This window comes from Podarcis pityusensis (assembly GCF_964106645.2).
Source record: "Podarcis pityusensis genome assembly, chromosome: 2".
Lineage (NCBI taxonomy): Eukaryota > Metazoa > Chordata > Lepidosauria > Squamata > Lacertidae > Podarcis > Podarcis pityusensis.
The window spans coordinates 82,501,127-82,521,566 of NC_138029.1; the positions used below are offsets into that span (position 1 = coordinate 82,501,127).

The 20,440-nt window shown below is 40.3% G+C and overlaps 1 protein-coding gene across 1 annotated transcript; it reads right to left on the reverse strand.

Annotated features, from left to right (window-relative positions):
• Window positions 1-954: 954 nt before the first annotated feature.
• LOC308472181 (parapinopsin-like) lies at window positions 955-18,501 on the reverse strand (the record flags this gene model as incomplete). Its single annotated transcript, XM_080996827.1, has 4 exons — window positions 955-1,276; window positions 3,183-3,425; window positions 5,084-5,412; window positions 18,174-18,501. The coding sequence occupies 4 exons, from the start codon at window positions 18,499-18,501 to the stop codon at window positions 1,139-1,141; spliced, it is 1,038 nt and encodes a 345-aa protein (XP_080852953.1). The 3' UTR covers window positions 955-1,138.
• Between the last annotated feature and the right edge of the window lie 1,939 nt (window positions 18,502-20,440).

Here is a 20,440-nt window from a genome sequence, read left to right on the forward strand (position 1 = left end):
TTCATGTCAATAGAAGTTTATTTCTAAGCATAATTGCTGCTTAAGCTGAATGGTGGTGGTTTGCAGTCCACAAAGATGAGGGTTAGAGTATAGGATCTGTCTACAAATGTATTGTGAATCTATCTAAAACGTGCACCTAATTCTACATGACCTTAAGGAGAAAACCACCCACAATTTCATCTGTTATCTGTTGCTGATCATTTTAACAGCAGATGGATCTGCTGCAAAAGCATAACTTTCCATGCCTACTTTCATGGCCCTAAGCCTCAAAAACTAAAAAGAAGGGAGAGTGCTGTTGTGCTCAAGTCTAGCTTGAAGGCTTCCCATAGGCATCTGGTTGACCTCTGTGAGAACACGATGCAGACCTAGATGGGTCAATGGCTTGATCAAGCAGGCTCATCTTACATTCTTATCTCTCCAGTATACAGGGACTGGAGGACAGAAGATACAACTGCTGATAAATTGATATTTATAGGACCTTTTGAAATCATTGCAGTACATGCTGCAGTCTATTCCCAGCTAGTGGGATGTGGCCATCTGTATCGTCTTGCTCCTTCTCATTGTTTTCTACCAGCGACTTAGAACAACTTTATTCTTTTGAACTTCAATTAATTGTTTCTCTCATGCCCTATGGGCTTTTACTGTTTGCATTTGATTTGATTCCTAATTTGCATTTGATTTATGCTTGCATTTCATTTGTGTTTGTTCTTGATTGTTGCTTTTTAACATTTAACTGCTGTAGAGTCTTAATGCTGTATTTGTATTTTATTGTTATTTTTTCCAATTTTATTTTTAACCGCTGGATGCTACCTCAGGTGCCTTAAAGTGTAAATGAGATATTAAATATATTAATAAATACTAGTAGGAGCAACACTATCAAACACAGTGATTATTTGCAGGATGTTTTATACACCATAAAACCACCTTTCACAAAAAGACTCAAAGGCCAAGAAAGAGTTGTCAGATTTTGCATTAGACAATAAATGGAAAAGAAAGAAAAAGAGGATAACAAAAGCTCCAGTGCTAAAACACACATATAGAGGAGTAAGCCTCACTAAACCTAGTGGGACTTACTTCTGAGGAAACATGCCGAGCACTCTACTGTAAGTCAATAAAAATACATATATTGAATTGTGTTCTACTGTGGAGAAACTTTGCCGCATCTTGAAGAGGAAGCAGGGGCAACAGTAGAAACTTCTAGATCAGTTTCATCCGCTTGATTGGAAGCACATGGATTTTTTCCACACAGGAGACACCTAACGAGACAATCGCGGAACTGGAAAGGAAAAGTACAAATTTACTTTTGGCTCATGCCACATTTGATTATACATCATTCATATACACAACACATATATATGTATTTGTGTGTGTGTACTGCTGTGAGACACGTAAAGACTGTATCCACCATTGCAGCTCTACGGGTAGAAGGGGCTGCCATGTGCATAATTAAATGTCCTCTTCTTTCCCTGTTCCTTTCTGCCGCTCCTCCCCTTGCATCCTCAAATATCAGCTCTGGAGGGATGGGGGGAACCCTCTGAAGCAGATTTTTTTTGGGGGGGGGGGAGAAGAGAGAATGGAACCCCACTGGCACAGCATTGGATAAAGCCCAGTATGTTTGGTATGTTACAACCGTTGCCACTGTGAAATCCCCAGTCCTGCTCCTAGGCCTTAAACAGCAGCCTGAGGCATGGAGGGTCAGCGCCCAGTGCAGCGGAAACAGCTGTGCTGGCCAAAATCTGCCTCTGAGATAAGGACAGGGGGCATTGAGACAAAAAGGATGAAGGAAAGGTTCAGAAGAGGGAATTGATTTATGGGGGCGGAGGCGGGAAGAGAAAACCACAAATTTTAAAAACAAATCAGAACAAAAAGCAAAATTGATTTGGGATTTAACACATAGTTTTTGCATGCCAGCAGTTTAGAAAACAGATTCGTCCTGTATATTAACAGCCACAATAGGGTATTTCCCCTCTTTCTCTAAAGTAGGGTTTTTTCCACCTGTGGCTTCATAGGGGTCCATTAAATGGCTGCAAAAAAGAAAGCTCCCCCCCCCCCCATGCCATAAAACAAATTGTATGCAAAATTTTGTGCCTATATTTATATGCATTTTTCTAGTGAGGGGGTTCCATAGCTTTCATCAGATTCTCAAAGGAGTCAATGATCCCCAAAATGACCACTGCTCTAAAGACAACATATTATTATGTATGCTATGACATAAATTTCTAAGCAATAAGTATTTCTTTAAGTACGTATGTATGTATGTATGTATGTCTGTATGTCAAAAGACTCATTTACTATTAAAATTATATTTAAGTCTAAATCCAGCACAGAGTTAGGCATGCTTAAGACCATTGTATTCAATGGGCTTAGTGCTTCCTAGCTCTGTTGAGTTTTTTATTTATTAATATCAGCACATTAAGCAATTCATACTATTTTTATGCACTGATGAAAGTTTCAAAGGCATTTTTTTAATGCTATAATAGATTAGGATCTTATTTTGTGTAACTGGGCAAAAAATCCTGAATGTTAATATAATTGTTACTGAAACAAGTGCATGAAGAAAGCAGAAAACGAATCCTTGATAAATCATTATAATAAGAATTCATTTAGCCACAAGGTGGCAGCATAGAAAATAATTCTGCACATACAGCAGGCAGCTTTAAGGCAATCCTGGGACAAACCCACCAGAGCATTATGCTATATTCTTTGTGCACAATAATGTTTTGTATTGCTTGATTTACTTCCTGACTAGTGAACAGACAGCAACGTGTATTTGATCTGTTGTGCAACCTAAAAAGCAGGTCAAGCACATACAAAATTCTTGGTTAGAGAACATTTCCCTTTTTGCAATGTGTGCCATCCCTGTGAGCCTGCTAGGAAAGCTGGCATGCCTGAATAGATATAAAAGCAATGTAAGCAATTTTATTTACTTGGGAAAGTCCAGACCTGCAGATAGATGATTTGTGGTATAGTATACTCTACATATCATGCAGGGTGGGGGTTAAGATCAGGGTGGCGGATTTTGTTTTGCAGTGTAGTTCAGAAGAGGGAGCAGAGGGATTTGGAAGTAAAATTCGCAGGGTGGTGGATTTTTTTTTTTTAAAGACTCCCAATGGATGCTGAGTCTATACAATATTTATACTTTGATTTTCATGCTCCACAGATCATATTGAGTTTAAACTCACCTGCTTGTTCATAAAAATGTAGATGACTGGATTATAGAACGTGCTGCTTTTTGCCAGGTACATAGGAATGGTGGCTATAATAGGATTAATGTAGATTTGAGGATTACCCACAACTACCAGGGCAAAAGTTGCGTAAGGAAGCCAGCAGATCAAGAATGCCATCACCATGACTATCACCATCCGTGACACTTGAGCTTCCGCTTTCGTTGTTGAGCCTTGTTGAGCTACTCCAACTTTAGCAACCTAGTTAAAAATAGCACATTCAATACCTATCAAAAATAGGACATACATCAGTGTAATTACATTTCATTGCACATAAAATAATAGGATGACAGTTCATGTGGAAGTGCTTAAGAATGTTTTATTCTGCATGCCAGCAGGAAGTTCAGGTCAGCCTTTACAGTGCAAGTTTATTTTGGGAAAGAGAGAACAGGAGGCTTTTGTAATAATCTGCTAATTTGCAAATATCCAGTCTGAACAGGTCTTGAGGGATGCAGAAGCAAGTGTATGGATACTGGCAATCTGACATGTAAAGGTGACAATGGCATCCATGGTCTAAGCTGATATGATGTCTTAGAACAGGAATAGTTAACGTGGTCCCCTCCAGCCATTATAGACTACAACTCCCATCATTTCTGACTGTTGGCCAAGCTGGCAGGGACTGATAGGAGCTGAAGTCCATCAGCATCTAGAGGGTAGCACATTGGATACCCTTGATTCAGTCTGTCTGCCTCAAAATGTTTGTAGCTGTGTAGTCTTACGAGTTCACCTAAAAGACATTTGGCTGCAAAAACTGGGAAAAGGAGGAGCTGTGAGTACAAGGTTGGGAGGCCAAAGATTGGAAAGCGCAGTGAAAATAAGGAGGTAGGGAAGAAATGAGAAATCCAGAGTGACCAAAGTTCTCCCTTAAACATAGCATACGATGGAAAAAGGCACGCCAGAGGAAATGCAATTTGCCAAGATACAGTACAGGAATGCTACAGGGTCTGGACCTGAAAGCTCTAATGTGGCAGCGAGGAAAGCAGTAAAGGCACAGACCAAACTCCATTACTACACGGAAAGTGGCCATGTGATGGACAGATAAATTCCTTGTAGGCCTGTTTTTGTTTTTTCATCTGAGCAGACATTAAAGAAGTGCTTCATATGTTATACACAGAAGGTTTGCTTGATAAATGTGAGGGGAAATATCTGTTTTGGAGTTTAGTTAAGAGGGTGAATTTAAAACAAATTGTAAACACTTTTCAAAGCCAGGAATGTGAGAAGCTGCCTTATACCAAGTCAGACCATTGTTCCATCTAGCTGAGGAGTGCCAACACGGACTGGCAGTGACTCTCCAGGGTCTCAGGCAGGAACCTTTCCCCATCCTACTTGAAGCCACAGAAGACTGAACCTACAACCTTTTGAAAATTTGAACTAGCACTGAAAATACCTTCCAAATGCAATGCAGTCCTTTGTCTCATAGCCAGTTCCCCTGCTAACCTGTGGTGTGGGTTTCTGTTCGGCAAATCTTTGCTTGCTTCAGTAGCAAACTGGCAGCCCAGAGCAAATCCCACAAACAAGGTGTTGTAATATGTTGCCACTGGTTTGCCACCACAAGCAACCCAACTACCACATTATGCACCAGCTGCAAGGATAGCTCCACATAGAGCACATTGCAGTAATACACATTTGAGGTTGCCAATGCATGAACACTAGAGGACACCTGTGTTTGATGACAGTATGTAACATAAAGTAGCCGATGTTTACCAGTAAAAAATAAAATAAAATGTAGCTCAAGCCCTTGGGCCAGATTGTCTTTTGAATGAGTCAGTACATTTTAATTCTGGAAATTATTTTAATGGTGCTAAAACACTTTTAAGGTCAGCAAATTAAGCAAAACATAATATGAAATGCAGCACTACCTGGCGCAGAGTCCATAGTAGATATCCATAGGAAACCAAGATGGCAGCGAACGGAATTGTGAAGCAGAATAGAAAGTAGCAGACAATATAGGAAACATTAATAGGGTCACTGTTGTACCAGTCTGGAGCACAGGAGGTCATGACGCCTTCCATCTGGTATCCTCCCCAACCAAAAAGAGGGGGAGTGTTCCAAACGAGAGACCAGACCCAGGACGCAGCAACTCCAATCATGGCTTTCCTGGTGGTAAAAGTAAGTGTTCCCATAGGCTTGCCGATCACAATCGCACGGTCTATAGCTATCACTGCTATGGTGCATAAAGCCACAATGCCTGCAATTGAAGTGAAAATATGTTATTCATTCCTTTTAATATTAAGAATATTACACAAACTGTATCACAACTGGTACTTTTGAATTTCTGAAGAGCCTAGATGCATTCAAATCCTTACCTTTCTAGGGTGCCAGCATGAGGAATTTGCAACATTCTGCTGTAGCTTTGAATTACATCCTTCACAGGAAATCTTCCTTCCCGTGACAACATTGCTTTCAACTAGTATCTCCTGGATCATGGATGGGGAACCTGTGTGGCCCTCCAAGTGCTGTTGTACCACAGCTCCAATCATCCCCTGACCATTGGCCATTGACTTGTGCTAGTGGGAGTTTGGGGTCAAGCAACATTTGGAAGGTCACAGGTTCCACACTCCAATATCATCCCCTGATTCTTCTACTTCTTATTTATTAAACTTGTCCGTTGCTTTATCTCACCCAAGGTAACCCAAAGCAATTTGCAAGCAAGCAAACAAAAGCCACATAGGTATATTAAAACCAGGGAGAAAATACATTGAAAACATCTCCCAACCTCTCTCACTTCTAAAAGGCCATAGAAAAGGGACAAAGGCCTGGTTATAGAGGGATGTTTTTGGCTGCCATCTAAAGATGTGGCACCAGGCAAGCCACCCTGGGGAGAGCATTCCACACAAAGCATTCCACACCCATTCCACATTCCTCTTGTGGAGGGGGCACATGAAGAAGGGCCTCAGATGATGATTGTAGGGTCCGTGTTAGTCCTTGACGTATTGCGGTCCTGAGCTATTTAAGGCTTTATCAGCACTTTGAATTGGGCCCAGAAACTAGTTGGCAGACAGGAGAATAGGGCCAGGATTGGTGTTACAACCTGGCCACTGAATTCCGCTGTCTTTAAAGGCAGTCCCATGCATAGCATGTTGAAGTAATTTAACTTAGGGGTTACCAGAACTCAGAAACAGACCAAGTGCTAATATATGCAACATTCAGGAAATTCAGCTTAGTCACATTTAATTTTAAACTGAGTTGCCCCACTTCCAAAGTTAAGTGGATTAGTTAAAAGAGAGAGCCAGGGAAGTTAGATTTCTTCAGCAAGCTTGGTAGTTATTTAAAAATCATTAATATAGACACAGAGATAAAATGTATATAGCAAATTTAGAAAGGTAGTATTAATTCCAATAAGATACAAGTATGCTTAACAAGCAGAGTCCAGAAAGCTATAAAAGGCAAAAAGGGCATCTGTAAAAGAGAAAGTTTTGCCAAAACGAGAAGAACTAAAAGTAGTATAAACTCTGGCAAAACAAATATAAATTAGCAATACGGCCAAAACAATTTTTCCAAAGAGCATACTGGTGGTAAACAATTATAGCAGTTTTAAAATTTTATAGTAATTTAAAATATGACATTCTAGAACTATCCGTTAAAAGCCATTGGGTCTGGTCATTTGTCATATTACAAATTAACACTGAACAAGTCAAATTCTGTGTGAAGGATTATTAGGAAAGGAGTTGAATATTACCATATAAAAATGTATGGTACCACCCCATTGGAATACTGCGTACAGTTCTAACACTCTACCTGAAGAAGGAGGTTCTAGAGCAAGAAAAGGAGCAGAAAACTCTCAACGCTGCAAGGTTAAAACATTTTGAGCTCTGTTAGTGTAGAGAAGAGGTAGGCTAAGTTTGAACATGAAGGAAGTTTATAAAATTCTGTATAGTGTGGAAAAAGTGGAAGAGAAAAACTTTTATCCCTCACCCATAAGAGTAGAACTTGGGATCACTTGCTTTAATAGCTTGCCACTTCATTCAGAACATCATCATCATCATCATCATCATCATCATCATCATCATTCATACAACACACAACAGAATATTTGAAGAGAGCCACTGGTTAGATCACTGTGCATGGTACTTTGCCTTTGCTTTTGTACAGTTTGATTTCATACCATGGGGTGGGGGTGAGATACAGGTCACCCAACATCATTTTGATTTTAGAAGACCAGCTCCACATCTGTCAAACTTGGCCTGCATGGAGTGGGTGAGATAAGGATCTGGCCTTCTGGATGGACCCAGTTCCCCACCCCTGCTTTTAAAGCAGACTCGTATATAATATCAGCTTCATTCACTAAATGAGTGCACGCATGCCCCCTTCACCCTGACTTTTCCATCTTGAGCAGAAAGGTCTAAGGGGGCTTCTAAGCTCATTCAGGAAGCATGCCTGCCCAGAGTTATGAAGAACCTTCACATTGGAATATGGTGGTCACTTCTAGACCACCTGTTTATTGAGCATCAATTTGTAAGTGGAACCTGGTGTAAGAAAGAAGACAGAGAGGTGGGGCCTGATTGAGGGCAGACTGAGGTTTTGGGGACAGTGATCCATTCACCCTAAATAACGAGCCTCCACTGCTGAAATAACACAGCAAGTTGTGGTTGAACAAAATATGGTACTCCTCCTCCTAGAGGAAGAGATGGGAGAGTGCACATTTTCCTCACACTGTTAAAGATGGCTCATCTATGGGCCAGTAAATGCTAGTTCCTGGGGTAGGGAGTGGAGAAACATCAGAGCAGAGCTGTTGCCTTCATGTTTGGCTATTGACCTTCCTGGGAAAATCTGGCTAGCCAGAGTGAAACAGGCTACATGCACTTTAGGATTGTTCCTATCAAGATGCCAGTTTTAGGAAACTATCCTCAGAGATTTGTAATTGTGCTGCATTCAGTGTTTTTATTTGCCCACTTTTATTTTATTGATAAATACTGGCTTCACTCCTTAGTCAGATATAAAGCTTTGTATTCCAAGCAAATAACTGCAGCTAGTAAAGTGTAATTTCTTATTGATACTTCATCTCAGTTCAACTGTCATCTCTTAATGCACCAGGAAGAAAAGTGTTGAAAACAGTGCAATTTTCATTCACCAGTAAGTGCTATAAAAATTAGAGTTCTCTAAGGACAGCCCATATGAAGTTGAGCTCCTAGGCTGAACAATGGGATGCAAGTAAAAGAACTGATGAGATTATAAAATGTCTTGTTAAGCCATCCCATGAATACTGAGCCACGTTTTAATTACTGCATCATAGACAGTGTGGCAAGCTTAGAAATGGCAATGAAGATTGATTTTTTAAAGAAAGGATGCCGGGTGCATATAAAAAGGAAATGTGCATTGTGGGGGATAGATGAGAAAAAAAGTAGTTTTGTTGTAATATACATAAAATGCTGTATGGATTTAAAAGTGAGCTGGGTCCCTCTAAATAGGCAGTTTGCAGGCATCCTATATGCCTGTTTTATATTGAAACCCCATTCACTCATTCTGTCCCCACTCCCACCCCTTAAATATCATTGCAGCAGAGGGGGAGAAGGAATGACCCTATTAGTCTCTCTCCACCCCCCAAGTTTTCTGCAACCTCCTCCATCCCAGTCTTTGGGACTGCAGCAGGGGTCTGCTGTACTCAGATTGGCTCCCCATGCAAAACCAGGAAGATCAGGGCTCTACATCCTGAATGCTTGGATAAGAACTGGCTCCCTGCTGAAAATATACAGCCCCAAAATGGAGAAGCCATGGTTATAACTTTGTTTCTCTGTACAGCTACCCTGTGTGACACCCTGCAAGAACTACAGTTTAGGGCAGCTTCCTAACAATGAAATATTCTCAAGCCTTTAGACTGGTCTCATCTACCCAAACCGGCCATTGGGCACTCCTACAAAGGAAGCTGTGTAGAAGAATTTTCTGTTTAAGCTGGTTGTCTGCCTGAGCAACAATGGATTTCCTAGCTATGAGGCATTTGGAAGAGTTCTTTGGCTTGGGCTCCTAGCTTGGGCTCCCCGCTCCGACTCCTTTGCACAATCCTGGCTCCCTATTCCTGTGCTCTGACAGCTGCATACAGCTCAGCCCTGGCAGTGTCGGAATCTGGGAGAACGCCAGCTATGTAAAGTGGCATAGCCTAAACCAGGCTTCCTCAACTGCGGCCCTCCATATGTTTTTGGCTTAAAACTCCCATGATCCCTAGCTAGCAGGACCAGTGGTCAGGGATGATGGGAATTGTAGTCTCAAAACATCTGGAGGGCCGAGGTTGAGGAAACCTGGCCTAAACACAGATTTACTACCACAATGTAAAGTAGGCCACTGTGACTGGCCCAAGTCACCCAATGACCTTGTCCACTCCAAACTCAATGCTACACAACACTACACTGGTATAAACCGGGCACAAAGACAGATGGTATAGTCAAGAATAATACACTTGGCCTAAGCAATATAGGGCTTTCTGTCAAACCAGCTCCTAGAAATAAACTCAGAATAAAGTATATGATGAAAAGCACTCTGACTTTTAATAGTTGTCAAGAACAGCCCTACAGAGAATGTGTTGTATTGAAATCCAATGTGGTGCAGTGGTGAGAGTGTTGGACTAAAACGTGGGAGACCAAGGTTCATACCCCCCACTCAGCCATGAAGCTCACTGGGGGACTTTGGACCAGTCACTGCCTCTTAGTCTAATCTACCCGTTGTGAGGATTAATTGGGGATGGGGGAAACAATGTACGCCACTTTGAGCTCCTTGGGAGAAACAGTGGGATATACATAAATGCAATAAATGAAATGGGGGGGGGGGGGAGTTGTCTAGGATCGACATTGCAGAAGTGCAAATGATGCCCACTAGGGTCAGTTGCACATTTCTATTTGCAGAGACAACCTTGTATTATTAATCTTTTTTATGTGGTGGAGGGTGGGTGATTTTAGAAAGCTTCACAGGGATCAATATACCCCTAATGTAAATGACAGCTTAGTACAAGAGAGGGAAGGACAACATGTCTGATTTTAATACAGTGGTACCTCAGGTTACATATGCTTCAGGTTACATACGCTTCAAGTTACAGACTCTGCTAACCCAGAAATAGTGCTTCAGGTTAAGAACTTTGCTTCAGGATGAGAACAGAAATTGGGCTCCGGCGGAGTAGCAGCAGGAGGTGGTCCCATTAGCAAAAGTGGTGCTTCAGGTTAAGAAAAGTTTTAGGTTAAGAACGGACCTCTGAAACGAATTAAGTACTTAACCCGAGGTACCACTGTATGAGGACAGTATATGAGGACAGTATATAAGGGCCTTTTGTGGAACATTATATAAATAAGTAGTTTGGCTTCTACGGTTCTCGCCTCCTCTCCCATTCTGTACGTGTGCATAATAGTGGTTTGGAAGTGAGGGTTGTTCAGTTTGCATTCTCGGGCAAAAGAGAAACTTGGTATGCATCACCCAAAGCATTTTGGGCACACCAAGAGCTATTAACAAATGTAGCAGCATTACTGAACTATATGGGAAGAAACTATTCTTGATGTTATAATATTATGCCATTTATGGTGGACAGCTGAAGCTTCAATTGCTGCTTAGCTTTTTAAAATAGCAATACAAAAGGGCCTGGGAACAGCATGGGACCTGATTGGTGGCTTGGGAATGCAGTTGAAGTGGCTTGGACTTTACGTGGGCAATCCTGTGAAGCCCCTAACTTCATTCTTGGATGGTGCCCCATTCTTCCATTCCACTAGAGTTCCTTCCTGTTATATTTCTCCTGGCTTGCCCCCTTTCCCCCCCTCTAGTTTTGTCCTTGTTTTTAAAAGTGGTCCTCCCCCTTCGTTTCAAAGTAGTTTCTGAACAATTGGAAGGGGAAATGATTTATTTAATTGATTTTTAATAAATAAGTAAATCTGGTTGTATGGCTTGGTGGGAAAGAGCAAATTGATAGATTTCTGCGCGCTCTCTCTCTCTCTCTCTCTCTCTCTGTGTGTGTGTGTGTGTATGTAGAGGAAATGAATTTCCTTCTCTGGCTTTCTTGAATAGTAGCTATATTAGTTTTACATGTGTTACATGTGCTTTAACTGAAAAAAAACAACCAAACCATGCCACCAGAAAACTTGGAGGAGCGTACACCTGAAAAGACCTGCATAGGATTGGCAATTCTAATATGAGAGAGCCATGGTGAAAACCGGAGAATGGTGATCTCTATAGGTTAATCCAGGACACGTTTGTCTCTTGCTGTGCTACATCAAAGATTCTGGCTCCACCTACCGCGGGAATGTGACCCTTAACAGAAAAAGGTTGCCAGCCTTTGCACTTTGTAACCCAGGCAGATGGGTGGCATATAAATAAATTATTATTCTTATTATTAGCCATCATTTGAGTGCCTGGCCCTCTGGGGGTTTGCTGGTACACAGTGCATCCATGAAAGAAGGTTAAGAAAGAACAGGGAGTTAGATTCCTTGGTGGGCCCTCATTCTGAAGCCCTAGTGCTTGGGAATCATGCCTCTGTTTTCAGAGGGAGTTTACAAGGCTAACTTCATTTCATAATCTTCACTGAAGAAATAGGCTCTTTAGAAATGCTTTGTTAGAACAACTCCCTCCCCATGTTTGGGTCACTGCACTTCCATCCAAGAGAGTGACACCTCATGCTTTCACATGTCAGGAGCTTTTTAAAAAAAACATTTTGAGCATCACTATAAAAACCCATTTCTTTTCTGAAACACACTGAAGCTGCTATTTTTGATTTGCTTGCCTGGAGCCAAATTTCTGTCACAACTGTTCTCAAGAAATGCTTCTCTATTGTGAAAAAACTCTTTTATATGTTGACAAACCCTTGATTTTTTATTTATTTTTTAGCAATAGCCCTTGGTATTGCAACAACTAACAGTATATGTGCTTTCTAAGTTGGCAATTATTTCAGCTGAGTTCTTTGGCAAAGGGCATAGAATTTTTGATAGTGTAGTAGATGACATTTCATCTCAGGAAAATGTTTTTAGAAGGAATGCAGCATTTTAAAAACATGCCAGTATCTTGATTAGTAAAGATTTAACGTAAAAATGTGAACATGTATGCTTGAACATGTATGTTTCCTGAGCATATTCTGTTGTCTTGTCAATTAAACCTAAGTTAGATTATGAATGTTTCATTGCTTTGTTTTGCCATTGTTAAGTGCATGTAGTATGAGCCAGGAAGTCCCTGGATCAAATCTTAGCAATGGACTCACTCAGGGGTCTCTATTTTTATCCTCAGCAAAAACCCCCATCCCATGAAACATGAGGATAATAACAGAGGCATAGCGGGTGGAGCTGTGGGTTAAACCACAGAGCCTAGGACTTGCCAATCAGAAGGTCGGCGGTTTGAATCCCCGCGACAGAGTGAGCTCCCATTGCTCAGTCCCAGGTCCTGCCAACCTAGCAGTTCGAAAGCACATCAAAGTGCAAGTAGATAAATAAAAGGAACAATTGGACTTGATTTGTCTACAAGAAACACATGTAACAAGGTTACAAGGGAAACTACTGATTAATAAGAGATTGGGACAGGAGTTTATCTCATCTGACAAAGTAAAAAAAAGAGGAGTTGTGATATATGCAAAGGAGAGACTATCACCGAAATTTATTTTCAAAGATGACCAAGGAAGATTTTTGGCAATTGAAATTCAAGTTCAAGGAGAGAAATTTTTGATAGTAGGAATTTATGCACCGAATGAGGGGAAATCTGAATTTTTTAAAAAGTTGCATGAGACTTTATTGGATTATTTGGATTACAATTTGATTTTGATGGGGGATATGAATGGAGTAGTATCTACAAACATGGATAAGGCACAAAGACAGGTAGTTACCAAGGATGGTAGACTACCGAAAACATTTTTCGAGATGACAGACAATTTTGACTTAGTGGACACTTGGAGAACAAAGAACCCCTTGGGAAGAGAGGGAACCTTCTTTTCTGAAGCTAAGATGACATGGACTAGAATTGACCAAATATGGGTAACTAGAGGAATGGCACCAAAGATAAAAAAAAGTGGAAATCTGCCCAAAAACCTGCTCCGACCATAATGCAGTAAGGATGGAGTTGAAACTAACATCAACTGGCTCCTTCAGATGGAGGATGACTGACACCCTATTTAGAGATGAAGAAGTGTATAAAAAGGCCCAAAAAACCTTGAGAGACTATTTTGAAATAAATATGAATACTAATGTAGAAAAAAGAGTAATCTGGGACGCAAGTAAAGCTGTCATGAGAGGGTTTCTGATACAACAGAATGCAATAAAGAAGAGAAGTCAAAATGAGAAGAAAGATAAAATTTTGGAGAAAATAAAAGAAAGTGAAAAGAAATTGAGAGCAAAACCAAAGTCGCAGGAGATTTTGAGAGAAATAAAGTTATATCAAGTACAATATATGGAAATGATGAATCAGGAAATAGAATGGAAAATTAAACAAATGAGACAAAAAACATTTGAATCAGCTAACAAATGTGGGAAATTGCTGGCCTGGCAAATGAAAAAAAGACAAAAATTAAATACTATTACAAATTTAGAAGTGGAAGGAAAGAATATACATAACCCAACTGAGATTAGAAACTGTTTCCAGAGGTATTTTAAACAACTATATACACAAGGGCCACAGAAAGAAATGGATATAGACCAATTTCTGAAGACAAATGGATTACAAAAAATCTCCCAAGAAAGTAAATTAATGTTGAACTATAAAATATCTGAACAGGAAGTAGAAGGTGCCATTCAAAACATGCAATTAGGCAAATCTCCAGGACCGGATGGGCTGACTTCTAGATATTATAGATCTTTGAAAGAGTGGTTATTACAACCTTTAAAGGAAGTCTGCAATGAAATATTGGAAGGGAAAAGGGCACCAGAGTCTTGGAAAGAGGCGTACATTACACTTATACCGAAGACAGAGACTGAAAAGACTCAGCTTAAGAACTACCGCCCCATATCGTTACTTAATGTGGATTACAAAATTTTTGCAGACATTTTGGCGAAGAGATTGAAAAAAGTATTGATGGAAGAGATTCATAAAGACCAAGCGGGCTTTCTCCCGGGAAGACACTTGTCCGATAATTTGAGGAATATAATTGATATTTTGGAAAAACTAGAAGTGAACATAAATACTAAAGCAGTTTTGATATTTGTGGACGCGGAGAAAGCTTTTGCCAATATCTCTTGGAGTTTTATGAAGAAGAACCTACAGGGGATGGGGGTAGGCCAAAGTTTTGAAAACGGTATAAGTGCAATTTATTCAGAACAAAAGGCTAAACTAATTGTAAATAATGTGGTGACGGAAGAATTTAGGATAGAAAAAGGGACAAGACAAGGTTGCCCAATTTCCCCATTGCTTTTTATATCGGTCCTGGAGGTTCTGCTGAACATGATTAGAAGGGACCGGTTGGTTAAAGGTATACAGGTCGGAGCCAAACAGTACAAATTGAGAGCATTTGCAGATGACTTAGTATTGACGTTACAGGAGCCAGAATCTAGTACCAAAAGAGTTTTAGAACTGATTCAAGAATTTGGTCAAGTTGCAGGATTTAAGTTGAATAAGTTAAAGACCAAGGTTTTAGAGAAAAATTTAACACCAATGGAGAGAGAGAGGTTTCAGAATGAGACAGGTTTAACAGTGGTTAAGAAAGTTAAATACTTGGGGATTAATATGACAGCAAAAAATGGGAATTTATTTAAAGACAATTATGAAAAATGTTGGGCTGAAGTGAAAAAAGATTTAGAAATTTGGTCAAATTTGAAGCTTTCGCTGCTGGGCCGTATTGCTGCGGTAAAAATGAATGTATTGCCTAGAATGTTGTTTTTGTTTCAAACACTGCAAATTGTGGACAAAATGGAATGTTTCAAGAGGTGGCGGAGAGATATTTCTAAATTTGTCTTGCAGGGCAAGAAGCCTAGAATAAAATTTAAAATATTAACAGATGCAAAGGAACGAGGTGGATTTGCCCTGCCAGACTTTAAACTTTACTATGAATTAGCAGCTTTTTGCTGGTTGAAAGAATGGTTGCTTCTTGAAAACACTGACATTTTGGATCTAGAAGGGTTCAACAATGTATTTAGATGGCATGCATATCTGTGGTATGATAAGGTCAAAGCACATAAAGCATTTAAAAATCACATTGTCAGGAAAGCATTGTTTAATGTCTGGATAAGATACAAGGACTTATTGGAAAATAAAACTCCAAGGTGGCTGTCACCGATGGAAGCAAAAGCTCTGAAAAAGCTCAATATGGAGGCCAAATGGCCGAAATATTGGGAAATTTTGGAACAAGACGGAGATAGACTGAAATTGCAGAGTTTTGAGAAATTAAAAAACAAAGTGCGAGATTGGCTTCATTATTATCAGATAATGGAGGCATATAAGTTGGATAAGAAAATTGGCTTCCAGGTGGAAAAATCAAAATTAGAAACAGAACCCAAAACTAAGATTTTGTCAAAGATGTATAACTTGCTGTTGAAATGGAATACTCAGGATGAAATGGTGAAATCTGCTATGATTAAATGGGCACAAGATGTTGGACATAACATAATGATGGCTGACTGGGAACAGTTATGGACCACAGGTATGAAGTTTACGGCATGTAATGCCTTAAGAGAGAATATTATGAAAATGATATACAGGTGGTACATGACCCCAGTCAAGCTTGCAAAAATTTATCATTTGCCCAATAACAAATGTTGGAAATGTAAAGAAACTGAAGGTACATTCTTTCACCTTTGGTGGACGTGCCCAAGGATTAAGGCTTTCTGGGAAATGATATACAATGAACTGAAAAAGGTATTTAAATATACCTTCTTGAAAAAAACAGAGGCCTTTCTCCTAGGCATAGTCGGTCAATTGGTGCCAAAGAAGGATAGAACTTTTTTCATGTATGCCACAACAGCAGCAAGAATACTCATTGCAAAGTATTGGAAGACACAAGATCTACCCACTCTGGAAGAATGGCAGATGAAGTTGATGGACTATATGGAACTGGCAGAAATGACTGGCAGAATCCGAGACCAGGGAGAAGAGTCGGTGGAAGAAGATTGGAAGAAGTTCAAAGATTATCTACAGAAATATTGTAAAATTAATGAATGTTAGAACGATGTTGGATAGAAATTAAGTGGTTTCCAGCTGTAATGCTTTAAGGGAATATGAAAAATGGATTGTTAAGAGGTAAAAATCTAACGTTACTATTTTAAGACCAAAGATTAGGACAAATAAAGAGGGTAAGGATTTGCTGAACCAACAAACTGAACTGGAATACAAAAAAGGGAGGTATGAGGAGGTCCGGGAAACAAGCTAAGGAAAAATAAGCAATGGAAAAATTGAGTGGTTTTTAATCATTTTTATTTTGTATTTTCTTTTTCTTTTTCATTTTTTATTGTAATATTTAAAAAAATCTTAATAAATATCTTATTAAAAAAAAAAAGATAAATAGGCACTGCTCCGGCGGGAAGGTAAACGGTGTTTCCGTGCGCTGCTCTGGTTCACCAGAAGTGGCTTAGTTGTGCTGGCCACATGACCCAGAAGCTGTACGCCGGCTCCCTCAGCCAATAAAGCGAGATGAGCGCCACAACCCCAGGGTCGGTCACGACTGGACCTAATGGTCAGGGGTCCCTTTACCTTTACCTAGCAAGGTCAGGTGGTACCTGGTACGGAATTTTTTTTTACAACCCATCGGCGGCTCGGGGTAGTCTTGGGAGTTGCAGGCGGGTGGTGCACCCGAGGGTGACATTAAGCGCGTCGCCTGCCCGCAACTCCCAAGCCTCCCCCGAGCTGTCAAAATGAAGGCGAAGTGGCGCAGCTCCCCCCTTCCCCCAACGGCTTGGGGTAGGCTTGGGAGTTGCAGGTGGGTGGCGCGCCGAATGTCACCCCCCCTCAGGTATGACACCCAGGGCGGTCCTCCCCCTGCCCTCCCTTCCTATGCCTCTGGATAATAATATGTGACATGATTTACAGGGCTGTTATAATTTTTTAAAAATAAAACTTTATGAGTTTTTTATTCCTTAACTAATTCATCATATATCGTCTTTATCTTCAGCACATTTAAAATGTACTGAAAGACAGTATGCAAAGGACTTTGAGCTTTTAGGGGAAACGCTGCATAATTTCTAAGTGTTGTTATTTTTAAAAGATGGAGGGAAGACAGGGCTTGATTAAAGGAGAAGTGAGGACACAGGAGGAAACAAACCTACAGGCAAAGCAATCCTGAAGCAGAGGTGGCTTGAAGAGGTGCACTTGCCAACACATTCACAGCCCTACAGCTGCTGCAGCACATAGTGAAAAGTAAGGAGCAACAACCCTCCCCTTTTCTGCAGCACTAGCGCTAGGTTGTTAATACTCCAAGACTATTCCATAATAAATGGTTTGTAAAATAATTGCCATACACATGGTACATACTGTAAAGACAAAAGCTATTTCTATTTGATAGGTGGTGCACAGAGAGAAGCAATGGAGGCTTATTTAACTCCCTACAGTTAAATGCCAACTGATTGAATAGCAAACAGAGGCAATTTTTTGGGGCAGAGGTTCAGGGCACCCCCACAGGAGAATCAGCAGGAGGGCTCCCAAATGCAGCACATTTGGAAGTGACATTACCACCAAAGACTATTTAAAATTACCTAACTGCATTACTGATAGCAAAGTCAGAGACAAAGGTCCAATTTGCTCCATTTCCGCCCCCTGATTTGCACCCATGCAAAACTAAGAGAGATGTAATTTTATTTTTAAGCCATAACTCTACCTGCTAAAAAGATCATGATAAAAAAATATGCATGATATTAAAACACACACATATTAAAACTGTAAGCATATTTGCTGCAATAGGGAGAAAAATAAATAAGAGACCAGCATTGTTGAAATGCTAGCACAGCTAGGAGTCTTACAGAACTCTGTTGCTCTTCCTATCATGCAAAGACAATTTAGTTGCTTGTGCTAACTTTAAACGTTTTAGCGTCTGGCTCCTTTCTAACTTATGATACAACAAATCAGTTTTAGACAAGTACTCACCAAAAAATGCCATAGAAAAGCCTTCGGTGACACAGCCAACTCTACCCAGGTTGTAATACCCAACAGCATTTGTTTCTACATTCAGAGTTCCTCCCAACAAGGCTGCTCCAAGGTCTGCTATGGCTAAATTGACCAGGGAATAGTTAATTGGCTGACGAAGCTGTCTGTACTTAATAGTTACTGCAATAACAGTTGTATTCAGAATTACTGATAAAGTGCAAGATATTGCCATGATAATTGCAATTATAGTGTAACCAATACGAGGCATCAAGACCACTCTTCCAGTGCTGACATTCACTGACAAGGGATTGGTGTCCAGAGAATCCATTTGTTGTTAGGACACCAAGCTGAGATAAAATACTATTTGAGCTTTTTTGCGTTGTGCTACCTGTCAGTCTCCAGTCATTCTTTTCTCTAGATGACTATGAAACCCCTTCTCGTTTGATGTTTCAAGAAATACAAGGCATGATATTCCATGGATTACACAACATTTAAAGCAAATCCTTAGATCCGGATTTCTTTGATCATAATTCTCCCCTCATCATTCATTTTCTAATTAATCTAGCACTACACTCATCATAATTACTGCAGCAGAGAAATATGTCTTGCACAGAACTTTTTATTTTTCCTAAGGCAGTGGAGTGCATAATTCATTTTAAGAATGAACCTGTGCAATCTAAATGCATTTGGGAAAGCAGTTTCCTTAATAGGAATAATCAGTTATGGTTTTTCCCTCCCTGACATGCTGAGTGAATCTTTCCACCTGGGTTCCCCATGTCAACTGGAAAGTCAGAATGAAAGGGGACAGAACGGAGATTATAGACCTTTCCGTTTCATTCCCTAAACTCTCTCTTCACTCTCTCTGCAGATGGTACCCCTGACAACATAAATTGGCTCAGAATTTATTTACTCTCAGAAAAGAACCTCAGTATACTGGTGAAAGCCTTGACAAGCAAACAGCTTTTGCTGTGGATTTGCCATGGCACAAAACCATCACTTTTCAACATATGTGTGCTTTTCTCTACTAAGCATACAAACACGGGCAAAAAATGTGTCCTTTCTTTGGTCACCTTTTAACACCTTTAACATACTTTGGACATGTCCCTAGTCCATGCATAAAATCCCCCACAGGCTTATGATTGGTAAGTATATCTTGTTATGAGTTGGGTAGGGTGGGGCAAAAGTGGGCTCTGTGTGGGACCCTGCTAACCCCTGGTTCCAGCAACTGTTAAAAAAAATAAGCCAGGCTAGGTTCCTGTGTTGAGGTGATAGCCTGGGTGATGGGCCAGCTCTCGGTTAGTTGGAAGGAAAAGCCAGTGCTTAGAACTGAGTTGCAGTGATGTGAACTAGAAGAAAAGCAGCAAGCTGGAGGGAGAATCAGAGCAACGAGAACAATGTTTGATTTCTGTTTGAATGCAAGGCTGTCGCTATGAAAGAAACAATACCCTTTTGGAGTGTTAATGCTGTGAACCCCTCCATTGCAGGCTCAGGTTGTATATATGCATAAATAAACAATATAAGGACACTGCAGTCTCCACTGTGCCTCATTTCCAAAAGGAAACACAAAACCTGGGAAAGACCTGCAACCCCTGGAATTTTGCACCATTCAGAGATTGTGGTGGTGTGCAACCCTATATTCGAAGCTGTCATTTATTGCATGCAAAATACACTTGCAGTTTCCAAAGTTTTCCATTAGCATTTATCAATTCCTTCTGCTACAATTCATTGCCATCAATGAAATAGTAATGCGTGTTATGGTTAGGGCATCCTCTTCCCCTCGGGTTACAGGTTCAAAGAAGTTTGGAGCTTTTTAATTTTCCCACCCTTAGACAAGATTATTCACACAAGCAGTGGAGTTTTCCTCCCAATCTTGATATCTGAGCCTGAGGGTATTTGTGAGATTTTCAGATTAACCCTATAATTCCTAATGGACAAACAAGAAAGATATGTACATGTATCTAACAGGGGAAGGGAAATGCATTGATATAGTGTGTTTGGTGTCGGCCCTTGAACCAGCTCATGGGAACTGCAGTTTGTTAAGTGTGTTGGGAATTATAGTTCTGTGGTGTGTAAACTACAGTTCCCATGAGTCTGGGGGGGTGCTTTAAATTTATGGTGTGTACACAGCCTCATTCTGCCTAATGGTAGAGCTGGGCCTGCTCAAACCGCTAACCTCTCCTATCTATTTGAATTACAGAAATCAGAACAAACAGAAATGAAACAGGATATTGCTAAAGTCACCAGCAAGATTCAAACTTTTGTCTTTC